The 14850-nt window shown below is 40.8% G+C and overlaps 3 protein-coding genes across 11 annotated transcripts in view; 2 read left to right on the top strand and 1 right to left on the bottom strand.

Moving 5' to 3' along the window:
• Window positions 1–14850, bottom strand: part of LOC127440730 (gastrula zinc finger protein XlCGF57.1-like) — a 518561-nt gene that overhangs the window by 429012 nt on the left and 74699 nt on the right. The gene's annotated exons all lie outside the window — the stretch shown is intronic.
• The window catches only part of LOC127440778 (gastrula zinc finger protein XlCGF57.1-like), a 593771-nt gene that overhangs the window by 175167 nt on the left and 403754 nt on the right, over window positions 1–14850 (top strand). The gene's annotated exons all lie outside the window — the stretch shown is intronic.
• LOC127440805 (zinc finger protein OZF-like) overlaps window positions 1–14850 on the top strand; it is a 61409-nt gene that overhangs the window by 43129 nt on the left and 3430 nt on the right. Inside the window, exon 2 of the mRNA XM_051697729.1 lies at window positions 3390–3533. Within this exon, the coding sequence (XP_051553689.1) occupies window positions 3440–3533 (94 nt within the window). The 5' untranslated portion in view covers window positions 3390–3439. The remainder of the gene's footprint in view (window positions 1–3389; window positions 3534–14850) is intronic.

Below are 14850 nucleotides of genomic sequence, written 5' to 3' on the forward strand. Positions count from 1 at the left end.
CCCCTGAGGGTAACCTGTCGTGACAGCACATCCGCTGTAGTGTTGAGGTTGCCCGGGATGTGAGTGGCTTGCAGTGACTTAAAGTGCTGCTGACTCCAGAGGAGGAGACGTGGGCGAGATGTGACATACAATGAGAGCAGAGACCGCCTTGGCGGTTGACATATGCTACCGTTGTCGTGCTGTCTGTCTGAACTAACACGTGCTTGCCCTGGATCAACGGCTGAAACCTCTGCAGGGCGAGCAGAACTGCCAACAACTCGAGGCAGTTGATGTGCCAATGCAGTCGCGGACCCATCCAGAGGCCGGCGGCTGCGTGCCCGTTGCAAACAGTGCCCCAGCCCATTTTGGAGGCGTCTGTCATGACCACGACACGCCTGGTGACCAGTTCTATAGGAACGCCTGCCCATAGAAACGACAGGTCGGTCCAAGGGCTGAAAAGATGGTGACAGACCGGCGTGATGACCACGCGACGTGTCCCGTGGCGCCATGCCCATCTCGGGACTCGAGTTTGGAGCCAGTGCTGAAGCGGCCTCATATGCATCAACCCGAGCGGGGTGGCCACCGCCGAGGATGCCATATGCCCCAGGAGCCTCTGAAAAAGTTTCAGTTGAACCGCTGTTTTCTGTTTGAACGCCTTCAAACAGGCCAGCACCGGGTCCCTGATCATCAACATTAGATGTGTAAATATTATCCCAAATCAACCTTTGCCCCTGAATTTCTGCTAAAACAATAATGACTCTTCCTAATTTATCTTTAATCTGTTTGAGACATTTGAATTGTAGATATTTACTTATCAATGTAATGACTTCCCTGCTCTTACTTGAGCCAGCACTAAAGAAAACATGTCCACCCCATATCTTTCAAAATTTTTCAGTTTCCTGCGGAGAAAGATGTGTTTCTTGAAGAAACACAATATGATATTTCTTACTTTTAAGAATAGAAATAACCTTCCTTCTTTTTATGGGGTACCCCAACCCATTCACATTCCACGTGGAGAGAGACAATTCACTCATATTAACATTTGACATTTTGACATATTAGAATAAACAGATTGTGTGTCAAAAACAAGATTATAAAGACCACATTCCAACATTAGTGCAACATTCAAACCACGAACTAAAAAAAAAAAAAAAAAAAAAAAAACAGCGCACGACAGCGCCAACCGGCGTCCATCCCTCTATACTCAAACAGTCTGTGTACGCCTACGAGAGCCCCAGTGACAACTTTGCCATCGGATTGCTCAAGTCCAGTGCTTCTATACAAATTTTGTGAGACAGAATTACATAACAGAAGAAAATCTATAAAACAAACTCCAGCCAATAGGCAGAATAATCACAAAGAACATGTAGATTCATCCACATACTGTCCCTAAGGTGTGTTCCTCCTCAAACAAGCTCCAGCCTCTAGCGGCACCAGCACACACACAAAAGAAATTTAATAAATAAAAAAATTAAAAATAAAAAAACAGTTTCCTCGGACAGTCAAATGTATGTTCAGTGAGCCAGCTGTTTCATAAGTGCAACATATGACCTAATCATTCCAATGTCCTGCAAAAATACATTCCACAAAACAAACTCCATCCAAAAGGAGGCATAAGCACAAAGAAAATGCAGATTCATCCACAACTGTCCTGTAGGAGTGTTATTCCACAACACAAACTGCAGCTGCTAGGTTGAACCAGCACAAAAAGAAACAAAGAAGGCTCCCATTTTTCTCAGACGGTCAAGTGAATGTTCAGTGAGTCAGGTCCACTAGACTGCAGAGCGAGCGCCACACAATGAATCACTCATTCCCTTGACTTTATAAAGGACAATGCTTGTTGGGGACAAGTAAATAATTTGCGGCCATCCTTAGCATCTATTCTCAATCTGGCCGGGAACTTCAGGGTAAAAGCGACCCTCCATCAATGCAAAAGTTCTTGAAGGAATGTTATTCCATAAAACAAACTCCAGCCGCTTGGCGGAACCAACACAAAAAGAAACAAAAAAGGCTCCCAGCTTCCTCGGACAGTCAAGTGAATGTGCAGTGAGTCAGGCTCACTTGGCAGCAACATGAGAATCACACCATGGCTTACTCATTACAAAATGACTTTATGAAAGACAATGCTTGCTGGGGACATACAAATACTTTGCGGCCATACTTAGCATCTGTTCTAAGTTTGGCCGGAATCATCAGTGCAAAAGCGATCTTCCGTTGATGTAAGAGTTTCTTGCATTACTTGCATCGATCACGCTTCTCTCTTGTCAAATTCGCAAAGTCTGAGAACAAGAAAATGTTGTGGTTCTTCCAAGAAAGCCTTCCTTTACTCCTCGCCTCGTGTAAAATGAGATCCTTATCGGATGATCTCAGAAATTTGCCCAGAATTTCTTGGGGCCTGTCTCCCTCTGCTGATCTCTGAGCCGGGACCCTGCGAGCTTGCTCAATTTCCAGCTTACGGCCTGTTATGTCGAGCAGACTCAGGAAGAGCCCGTCTAGGAATTTCACCATATCTCGGCCTTCTTCATTCTCAGGAATTCCAAAAATTCGGACATTGTTTCACCGATTGCGATTCTCAAGGTCTTCCAACTTTTCCCAGATGCACTGCAAATCTGTGTTATTCGCTAGCGGGTTAGCCGCTGATTCCCTCTCTGATGTCTCCAGATAATTGATCTGTTTCTCAACGTCCCCTATACTTGTAACCAACTCTCTGTGTCTCTGTCGCTCTGAAACTTTCTTGTGATTCCCAATAATAATTTAATAATATAAGACTAGTGCAGGTGGCTCTTTCTTGACTTAATACAAGAGGTTAGGTGGTGTAAAAATGCAGAAATTTTTTTTTTAATTAAAAAAAAAAATTGTCATTTAAATGCTCCCCGATTTTAAAACATAACCAGGTGCACATGGATGGCGGTAATGCGCCAAACAGTGCCTAATCTGTCTCACTCCAGAGGAGGAGACGGCGGGCGAGTTGTGACATTATTTCATAGTTTAATATTAATAATTCAGGCTATCTGGGGTATGATTTATTTAAGTTTGAGAACCCGTGTTGTTGTACACAAGCCACATTAAGCGTTTTCCACAACAAGCGGTTCAGAATGTCCCCTACGAGACGCTGTTTTAGGACGTCACTCAAACATGGCGGCGCTCTGAGATATTTGCAGAGTTGAGATAAACATTAACTTTTGAACAAATAAATGCACCAAAGTTTCCATATTTTATTATGTTTAGCACACGTTTGCAGAGACGTACAAACCTGTAAACGATCTTCTCTATTAATACTCATAAACCTGCAGAAACTTCTGGCATTGTTGTTTTGTTTGTTTCTACATTATTCGAGCATCTGATTCATGTTTATAAATGTCGCCAGTATTCTCATCATCCTAAACGAAGACTTGTTTCAACACGAACAGGAATAACTCCAGGTGTTTCAACTGAGATCTGCGGGATAAAACATTGTAAAATGATGTTTATTAAAGAAGAGAGTGAGGACATGAGTTATCCAGAATCATGCAGTTCAAATGTCATGAAAAATGAAGATACTGAGGAACAAAGAGGTTGGTGTCCATTCTTCATTATTTATAAAAGTAACATCATGTTCATAAAGATTAAAGTAACAAAACTTAAAGCAGTTCAACACATTTGTTTGCTGTAGTTCAGCGCATCTCATAACGAATATTAAACCATATAGATTTATAACTGTTAGATTGCAAAGTAAAACTGTCTTATTAAAATGAATTATTTCCAGTTGTTGAGCCAGTATCTTAAGTTAACTATCAGCTTTGCCGTGAATAACATGTTAATAGGCTGTATTACGTATATATCCTATCACTGCACAGTGCACACTAACCGGTGATGTTTTACTGTTTAAAGAAAACAGGGCTTTAGGATCTATTCAGCGTTGGGCAACCAAAAACCGAAAGGATGAAAGGATGTTGCTGTTTCTATTATAAACGATTTATCAGTGGACGTTTTATTATGGTTTACCCTCTTAAATTTTAATCAAAAACGATAACTATGACTTTTCTTCTCTGCTGACGTATGTACTGGCGAGGGCTGAACAATAAGATTGACCAATAACCAGACGAGTTTTAACCCCTCCCCTCCAGCCACCTGTCAATCACATGAAATGATCAGCAATTAGCACACAACTTGGTAATAAGGTATATTTTATGTTGCTCCCCTCCCCAAACCCTTTTTGCTATACCCAAACTACCCTGGTTGCATGCCCGCTGGCTTGAATTTTTACACTTCGAAGAAGGATATCAGTAAATTTGCTTTGTGTTGCGCAGGTCAATTGGCTGGAGTTTATTTATATTTTTTTGTGCAGCCGGAGATTTCTTGGGATGTGCAGTTTAAGTGTTCTTTATTCATTATATTTGGTAGTGGTCAACGGACATGTTTTTTTAATGGCCGATGCCAAAATACAGAGAGCAGGGTGTCCGATACAATGCCGATATATCACACAATTTAATATAGTAAATAACAAACATAAAATTGCTAAATAAAAACTTAACTCTTATTTAGCACAATATATTTACTCAATTTCACACTAAACTTTAACTTTGTAAAAAAAGAATCTAAAAAATAATAGTTTATTTTAAATGGTAGATAACAGTTTATCAAAATGCTAAATAAAAATACTTTAAGATGTATGCCTACAAATTATAAACACTCTTTCTGAAACTTCTAGAATAAAAAATTATCCATGATTAATTATTTTAATCAGACACATCTAGTTTCAGGCGAGGGGGCCTTCAAATATTGTCCTGGACATTGGGGGGACATGGAGTCAAAAAGGTTGAGAACCACTGCTGTAGATGAGTGCTTGACGGTAAAAAAACGCTGGAATTTCATGAGGTTCATGAATGACATCTGTTTAAACAAGATATCTGCATATTTGCAGACTGTATATAATAGAAGTTTTATTGATATTTGCATTTTGTCATCAGAAAAGTAAGTTAAAATTGACAGGGAACTGCCTAGGAGAGGCTGATAGAATACGTGCTTTAGAGGTTAAAAAATGAGTGCTCCACAGGATGCTGGATCTGCTCAAGTTTTGTGAGGTTTGTTTATTACATCTGTTTAAATGAGATATGCGAATATTTGCAGACAGTATATGATATTAGTTTTATTGATATTTGCCTTTTTATCATTAGACAAGACAGTTAAAAGTTACAGGGAACTTTTGAGAAGAGAGAGGGAGAATTAAAATGGCAAGTACTTTAACATTATGAGCTCAAGGGCGAGCTCTGTGGACTTAATACTTTTTATGTCATAAACCAGTGAGATTCGATACCCTGTTCCATAACTGTTCTAGGAAGACAACATGACAAAGAATTCAAGATCATTGGGCTCTGGAGACATTAAAAGACACTTATGTGCTCAAGCTGATGCCCCTGAGCAGCAGGCCGCAAGCCCGGGAGTCTATTTGGCCGGAGAAGTGAGGGAAATTTGGCGAGAATTGGTGAACATGTCGGCAGTGCTGACGAAGGTCATTGCTGACTTGGAGGATCTTGTTGTAATACGTCGATCGATCACTGCCATGGAGACGAAATTCACTGAGGTGGTCACAAGAGTGGGGAATGTCGAGAAATGGATCGTCTGTATTCCCGAAGCCGAAGAGGGTCAGGATATGGTGAAATTCCTGGATGGGTTTTTTCCAAATATGCTTGATATAACAGGCCATAAGCTGGAAATCGAGTGAGCTCACAGGGTTCCGGCTCGGCGATCCGCTGAGGGATACAGGCCCCAATCAATTCTGGCCAAATTTCTGAGATCATCCGATAAAGATCTTGTGTTACGTGAGGCGAGGAATAAAGGAAGGCTTTCTTGTAAGAACCACAGCATTCTCTTGTTCCCAGACTTTACGAATTCGACGAGAGAAACATGATCGATTCAAGGAATGCAAGAAACTCTTACATCAACGGAAGGTCACTTTTGCACCGATGTTCCCAGCCAAATTGAGAATAGATGCTAAGGATGTCTGCAAAACATTTATTTTGTGGTACTCATGTTGTAGCCAAGTGGACCGACTCGCTGAACATTCACTTGACTGTTCGAGGAAACTGAGCACCTTTTTTGTTTTTTTGTGCTGTTCCGCCTGGCGGCTGAAGCTTGTTTTGTGGAGGAGCACACCTTCGGGACAGTTATGTGGATGAATCTACACATCCTTTGTGTTTATTCTGCCTATTGGTTGGAGTGTGTTAGATTTTCTTCTGTTATGTAATTCTGTCTCACAAAATTTATATAGAAACACCGGACTTGAGCAATCCGACAGCAAAGTTGTCGCGGGGGCTCTCGTAGGCGCACATGGACTGTTTGAGTTTAGAAGGATGGAAGCTGTCATGCGCAGGGTTAATGCACACGTTTTTCTTTTTTCTGTTTGTTTGGTTCTGGGGGAAGTTCAGGGTTTGATTGTTGCACTAATGTTGGAATGTGTTCTTTATAATTTTGTTTTTGACACACAATCTATTGTTTCTCATATGTCAAAATGTCAAATGTTAATATGAATGGATTGTCTCTCTCCATGTGGAATGTGAATGGGCTGGGAGACCCCATAAAAAGAAGGAAGGTTATTTCTCTTCTTAAGCATAAGAAATATGATATAGTGCTTCTTCAGGAAACGCATCTTTTCCCGCAGGAAGCTGAAAAGTTTGGGAAGATATGGGGTGGACATGTTTTCTTTAGTGCTGGCTCAAGTAAGAGCCGGGGAGTCATTACACTGATAAGTAAGCATCTACAATTCAAATGTCTCAAACAGATTAAAGATAAATTTGGAAGGGTCATTATTGTTTTAGCAGAAATTCAGGGGCAAAGTCTTATTATGGCTAATATTTAAGCACCTAACGTTGATGATCAGGGCTTTTTTTATAGATCTGGAAGGGATGTTGCAAGCCGCTGGCAACCCTCATGATATAATATTGGGAGGAGACTTTAATCTTTTGATGGACTCAGTCCTTGATCACAGTGAAGTAAAAATTTGCAAGCCCCCTAGAGCAACATTGATGCTTCACAGGATGTGTAAAAATGTTGGTCTTACAGATATTTGGAGACTTTTGAACCCATCTGGTAGGGACTATACATTTTTTTCATCAGTCCATAAGATTTATTCTAGAATAGATTTTTTTTTATATCCAAGTCCCTCATTTCATCTGTTGTTGATTGCTCAGTTGGAAACATTTTAGTCTCAGATCACGCCCCTGGTGCGTTTAGAGGTGCTGCCACATATGGAGAAAAGGAAATCAAATAGTTGCTGCTTTAATGTATCCCTTTTGCAAAATCCTGAATTCCAACAAATGTTAAAGGCTGAAATCAATGTTTATATGGAGACCAACTGGTCCTCAGTGTCATCTGTGGGCGTGGCCTGGGAGGCACTTAAGGCGGTTCTTATGGGCCGGATCATACAGTATGCCTCATTCAGACCTGGCTGGAGTCACTCAACACACCCTTGATTCAAACTCGTGACTCCAGGGGTGGTAGTCAGCGTCAATGCTCGCTGAGCTACCCAGGCCCAATGGGATTATCTTTTTAAGATTTTGGAAATGTACGGGTTTGGGAATACTTTTATTGGATGGATTAAGTTACTTTATAGACACCCAGTAGCGGCGGTACAAACAAATGGATTCATTTCAGATTATTTTACTCTGGATAGGGGCACCCGTCAGGGTTGTCCTCTTTCCCCATTATTGTTTTGTCTTACCCTGGAACAATTAGCAGCTGCGATAAGAAAGGAGGATGATTTTCCAGGGGTGGTGGCGGGAGGTGTGGCGCATAAGGTTTTGCTTTACGCAGATGATATTTTATGATTCGTCTCCGACCCTACTAAATCTATGCCTTGCCTCCACAGAATTATTAATTCCTTTTCTATATTCTCAGGAGACAGAGTTAATTGGTCTAAATCCAAAGCTTTGGCTCTAACAGTGTACTGCCTGGTAACGGCTTTTCAGCCAGGCACCTTCCAGTGGCCCAAACAGGGCATGAAGTATTTGGGTATTTTATTCTCTGCAAATTTGTGTGATTTAGTTAGAGTTCATTTTGACCCTTTAATAAAAAGTCTTTCTAGCAACGTGGGCAGGTGGGCTTCATTACATTTATCTATGATTGGTAAGGTTAATGTTATTAAAATTAATTGTATTCCAAAATTTAACTACCTGTTACAATCTCTCCCTGTAGATGTCCCCCTTTCTTATTTCAAGCAATTTGATAGCATAGCGAAGTCCTTCATTTGGAATGGTAAACGTCCCAGATTACACTTCAGTAAATTGCACAGGTCGATTGACAAAGGTGGGCTAGGTCTACCCAAGATTTTGTTTTATTATTATGCATTCGGTCTCAGACATTTGGCTCATTGGTCGCTTCCATCTGAGAGAGCCCCTCCCTGGTTTTGTATTGAACAGGAAGTTCTTGCCCCTATTTTGCCATTGCAGAGCCTTTCTATTAAACTAACCAGAGAAGTTAAGTTACACCCCGTTATCTTGCATTTACACTCGGTATGGACAAAAGTGTCCAGAGTGTTTAATTCATACATTTATTTAAATGTTGCCTCAAGCATATGGCTGAACCCTAAATTATGTATTAATAAGTCCCCTTTCTGCTGGTCAGAGTGGATTGTTAGGGAGGTTAATAAACTTGGTGATCTGTATGAGTAGGGCTGCATGATTATAGCAAAAATCAAAATTGTCGATTATTGCCCTTGATATTGTAATCGCAATTATGAATGTTGATTAAAATATTAAATTACCGTGACGTCACAAAGTAAGCAAAGTAGCAGATTTCAATGGTGGATATGAGCTGCGCTCCAGTTTCTTTTAAGCATCTTTTAAGCATTAAATATTGTAATAATGTTTGTTAATGTTATGCCAAATAAAACTTATTTTAAATGGATATCTATGGTATAAAATACATTAAATTATTGCTAAATTACTTATTAAATTATTAGTCCTCATACAGTAAATAATATGACATTCAATTTTCAAACTTATTAACAGTCGATTTAAATTGACCACGGTATTTACTGCGTTCAGTAAGCCCTTTGGTGGCGAGACAGGGCACCATTCATCCTGTTAGATCTTCAATGGTGATCTTGTTTATGTAAGATCAACGTTAGATTATTTTTGGCCTCAGTGGTGCACGTTGGAAATTAAAAACAGTCATTTGCGATCAGAGTTTGTGCAATTCGTGAAAATGTTAAATCTACTAATACCAGCTGCGTGGCAAATGGGTCTTATTAGAGCAGATGCGACAACAATGACGGTGATTCCTGAAATATGCTATTCATGCCATATTGTTTATGTTGGCTACACCTCCAAAACAAACTTAGAACAGTTAAGCTGAATTACTTAATTGCTATTTTGTACAAATCAAATTCACCTTGGCCTACTTATTAACATGACAAAACAAAACTGTTATTAGATTTTTTTTATAAATTGTACACACAAATTGAGCAATGTGACAAACTCTCCCATTACAATGACTGCTGTCACTCACTGCAGGTTTACACTGTTTGAGGCCTGCATTTCGACACAAGCTCAGTGACGCTCCACACAAAGGTCTGCACTCTCGCAAATGCTCTCATTAAAAACAAAGCTGTCTAATCAACATAATAAATCAATTATTTACACCGCGTCTGTGCCTTGATTAGAACGGGAGCATTTTAGTTTTGTCGTGTTGCTCATTTGCAGTGTATTTAACATCTATGTTCAAAGCGAGCTGTGCAATATTCAATGAATCCAAAATAATTCCAAAGTGCTTTCCGCTCTTGTTCTACAGCTTCTTTTTGAGTGTCAGGTGATGTTTCTTCAGTATACATTTTCGTGTGCCACCACGAACAGAGGTGGAACATAAAGTAAGCATCTGGTCATTCAGACAGTTTAAAACCTGTGCATTAGGATCAGTTGTCATTACTGATAGGATGGAGGATAATTTAAGCAGCTCTGATTGGCCATTGCCGTTTCATTGCTCAACGGACATGTTAGTGATTGGTTAGAATTCTCAACCGCTGCAAAAACACGTTGTAAATAGAAACCATTGAAGCAACACGAGCAGACTTAAATTGAACGCTGTAATCATCAGTTTTCACGATTACATAAACGAGGCAGCCGTAATCGTAATCGCGATTAGTTTTTCGATTAATTGCGCAGCCCTAGAGTGGAGTGTTGAGATCTTTTGAAAATTTGGTTCAGCATTTTGGGATTCCCAGATCTCAGTTTTTTAGGTATTTACAGCTGCGCCACCTGCTCTGTACTATTTTTTGGGAGTAGCAAACACCCCCTAAAGCGGCAGATACTCTGGGAATGGTGATTACTGCTTTGAAAAGGTCACGAGGCATCAGTGTATTACTCCCTGCTAATTAAGAGTCTGGGGGACGGAGCTTTAACTTCTATCAAGAGATTATGGGAGAAAGATTTAAACTTGGTATCGGAGGAGGGACTGTGGGCTAGGATTCTAAAAAACATCAAGTGTGCATCTAGAGATCCAAGGGTGCGCCTTATACAATTCAAGATTTTACATAGATTCTATTGGACCCCCTCTAGATTGTATAGGCTTAAAGACACACCCACCTGCTGGCAATCCCAATCAGAAGATGGAGACACAACCCATGTTTTTTGATGGTGTGTTAAGATCCAAGAAATTTGGTTGAAGGTTCAGAGTTTTATGTGTGATGTATTGGGCACTCGGGTTTTGTTTTGCCCCAGACTCCGTGTTTTGGGTGATGGGGTGGTCATCGATGTGGGGAATAAACGCATAAAAAATTGGATTCTGACCAGTGTAATGATCGCCAGACAAATTATTTGAAGGTGATGGAGGTTGGCTGGAGTGCCCCCATTTCATGAGTGGTGCACAGAGATGGGGAACTTGGATATGTTTGTTGTGAAATGGGGCAACTATTTGGAGTTTTTGGAGGGCTTTCGTGGAGGGACAGTGGAGAGAGAGGTATAGATATAAATGTGTGTGATTTTATATATATATATATATATATATATATATATATATATATAATTTATTTTTATTTTTTTTGCTTGTTTGTTTGTTTTTTGTGACCACAGGAATGTTTGTTGAGGGTCAGGGTGGGAGGGGGAGGGGTAGCAGTGGGGGTTAAATGTTATTCTATGTAGATACATTTTGTTTTTCTTTATTTACTGTATGAATTAATAAAAATGTTTACATATATGTTGTGGATATAAAGATTAATCTCATGTATAAATAGGATATGTTTGAGTGAGGTGATTAATCCCGTTTTTAAGCTCCCATTTATTTTGCACATGTAGTGCTGAATTCTGACTCCCACTAGTATCCTCATGTTTTTTTTCTCCTTTTCTCCCCAATTTGGAATGCCCAATTCCCAATGTTCTCTAAGTCCTCGTGGTGGCACAGTGACTCACCTCAATCTGGGAAGCAGAGAACGAATCTCAGTTGCCTCCGCGTCTGAGACCGTCAACCCACGCATCTTATCATGCGGCTTGTTGAGCGAGTTACCGCGGAGACATAGCGCATGTGGAGGCTTCACGCCATCCACGCACAACTCACCACGCACCCCACCGAAAGCGAACCACATTATAGCAACCACGAGGAGGCACCACGTGCCCCACCGAGAGCTAACCATATTATAGCGACCATGAGGAGGTTTCCCCATGTGACTCTATCCTCCCTAGCAACCAGGCCAATTTGGTTGCTTTGGAGACCTGGCTGGAGTCACTCAGCACGCCCTGGGATTCTAACTCGCGAACTCCAGGGGTGGTAGTCAGCGTCTTTACTCACTGAGCTACCCAGGCCCCCTTATGTTTAAGGGTAGGTGTAGGGATGGGCTTTAGGAGTAGGAACCAATGAGTTAAGGGTTATGTGTGGATGTAGGGTTGGGCTTTTAGGGATAAGGGCCAATCAGGTAGCGGGGAGTCAGAATCTGGCATGCAGTCAGATTTCTGCATGTTAAGCTGCATTAAGTACTGCAGTGCATCTCCTCTTCATGGACTGCACCAGATTTGCAAGTTCTTGCTGTGAAATGTTACCCCATTCTTCCACCAAGGCACTTGCAAGTTCCCGGACATTTCTGGGGGGAATAGCCCTAGCCCTCACCCTCCGATCAAACAGGTCCCAGATATGCTCAATGGGATTGAGATCCGGGCTCTTCGCTGGCCATGGCAGAACACTGAAATTCCTGTCTTGCAGGAAATCATGCACAGAACTAGCAGTATGTTGGTGGCATTGTCATGCTGCAGGGTCATGTCAGGATGAGCCTGCAGGAAGGGTACCACATGAAGGAGGAGGATGTCTTCCCTGTAATGCACAGCATTGAGATTGCCTGCAATGACAACAAGCTCAGTCCGATGATGCTGTGACACCGTCCACCTCCAAATCGATCCCGCTCCAGAGTACAGGCCTCAGTGTAACGCTCATTCCTTCGATGATAAACGCAAGTCCGACCATCACCCCTAGTGAGACAAAACCACGACTCGTCAGTCAAGAGCACTTTTTGCCCGTCCTGTCTGGTCCAGCGAAGGTGGGTTTTTGCCCATAGGCAACGTTGTTGCCGGTGATGTCTGGTAAGGACCTACCTTACAACAGGCCTACAAGTCCTCAGTCTAGCCTCTCTCAGCCTATTGCGGACAGTATGAGCACTGATGGAGGTGCTTGTGCATTCCTGGTGTAAGTCGGGCAGATGTTGTTGCCATCCTGTTCCTGTACCGCAGGTGTGATATTCGGATGTACCGATCCTGTGCAGGTGTTGTTACATGTGGTCTGCCACTGCGAGGACGATCAGCTGTCCTTCCTGTCTCCCTGTAGCACTGTCTTAGGCGTCTCACAGTACGGACATTGCAATTTATTGCCCTGGCCACATCTGCAGTCCTCATGCCTCCACGCAGCATGCCTAAGGCACGTTCACACAGATGAGCAGAGACCCTGGGCATCTTTCTTTTGGTGTTTATCAGAGTCAGTAGAAAGGTCTCTTTAGTGTCCTAAGTTTTTATAACTGTGACCTTAATTGCCTACCGTCTGTAAGCTGTTAGTGTCTTAACGACCGTTCCACAGGTGCATGTTCATTAATTGTTTATGGTTCATTGAACAAGCATGGAAAACATTGTTTAAACCCTTTACAATAAAGATCTGTAAAGTTATCTGTTATTTGGATTTTTACAAAATTATCTTAAAAATTACAGTGTCCTGAAAAAGGGACATTTCTTTTTTTTGCTGAGTTTATATTCTTCTATAAACAGATGTTTCTCCAGATATTTTTTTCTGCTGATTATATATTGCACTGTTAATATCTTGCAATAATATATATATATATATATATATATATATATATATATATATATATATATTTATATATTATTTTTTATTTATTTATTTTTGTCATTTGCTTTAATAAAATCGTTTAATTATTAAAAAAACAAACATTATGAGCTCAAATATGTCTGCTGCGGCTCTGATATGCGGACCGTTTAAATGAACCTGTGTTGCACACCAGTCTATTATTGTTGTAACACCATGGCACGTAACAATAAAACAAACCGTGACTGGTCATTGAGTGTTTGGAAATATTCCTGTTTAAGACAACCCTGCTGAGCTCCTATGCTGAAATTCTTGCAGTCACTTTTTTTACCGTTTTCCTGCTTCTGTGTCCCTACCACTTTCAGTACGTTGCCACGATGCAATCTTCGATGTCTGAAGCCGTTCAAGATGCACCAAGCCTCCAGTATCATCACTAGCTGGCATGTCCACCTCGTTGCCTCTTTTGCGCAGTTCGCTTGTAGCTTCTCTTGGAGTGTTGTACATTTTTGGAGTGTTGTATGTTTTTACTCCACTGTCCCAGTTGATGCACATCTTTGTAAAAGGAGAAAACGAATACCTGCATCTTTCAGGATTTTTTTAATGTCAGCATATGCCTTCTGTTCTTGCACCACTGCCACAGGATAATCATGATCAAAAAAGATCTGTCGCTCACCAAGTTTAATCACTCTCTTTATCTTGTATTGTAGAAAATTGACGACGATTGACCTCGGAGGTAGATTTGGCCTAGGCTTCTGCGTCAGGGCTCTGTGAGCTCGTTGGATTTGGAGATCGGTATCTATCATGGGTACATTACAAAGACTTTCTTCAACAAACTGTGCGGTTGACTCGTACTCTGTATCCTCGCTATGCCATATATATGTAGGTAATTCCTTCTAGATCTCGCCTTCAGGTCGTTCAGTTTATCTGCCATAATTTTCTGTACTCGGATTGTGTCCTGAGTATCTTGTTTGCCTCTGAACTCCAACATTCCACTTCTTCAATTTGTGTCCGAATTCCCTCAACTTTGGTGTTCTGCTCCTGTATCTCTTTTGTTCTTGTTGCTAACTTTTGTTTGACAACTTTCTTGAATTCTGCAAACTCATTTTTCATTTGGATTTTGAGTTCTTTTTGAAAATCTTGAATCTGCTTGCTTATACCATCCAAACATGTGCGAAGTGAGTCACTGGTCCGGTTGCTATCTTCTACTGTTTCCTGCATGTTGTCTTGTTTTGTTCGATTTGTCTCTTTACCTTGTTTTTCAGGGTTTCTTTAGTCTTCGCCTTGTTTGCCCTGCTCATCATTAGAAGTTTTATGACTTTTCTTTTGATATGTCTCAAGTTTAGCGGGGTGTAGTATACCGACTTTAAGGGAGCTCACCGCTTACACAACCATGCTGTTTTAGCACCCGACCAGAAGACAAATATCATCTACCTCCCTTTATTTGGTGATTTAATTCTTTCTTATTCGTCTTCACTGTCTTGGAATTTCATTCAAGTTAATTATTAATTTGTGCATGTAATTGGTGTGTTTGGTTAGTTAAATTTTTTTTATATTCTTTCATTTTTGGACTTCTGAAGCAGTTATACCTGTGCTAATAAACTT

Source organism: Myxocyprinus asiaticus, chromosome 5 (genome assembly GCF_019703515.2).
Source record: "Myxocyprinus asiaticus isolate MX2 ecotype Aquarium Trade chromosome 5, UBuf_Myxa_2, whole genome shotgun sequence".
Lineage (NCBI taxonomy): Eukaryota > Metazoa > Chordata > Actinopteri > Cypriniformes > Catostomidae > Myxocyprinus > Myxocyprinus asiaticus.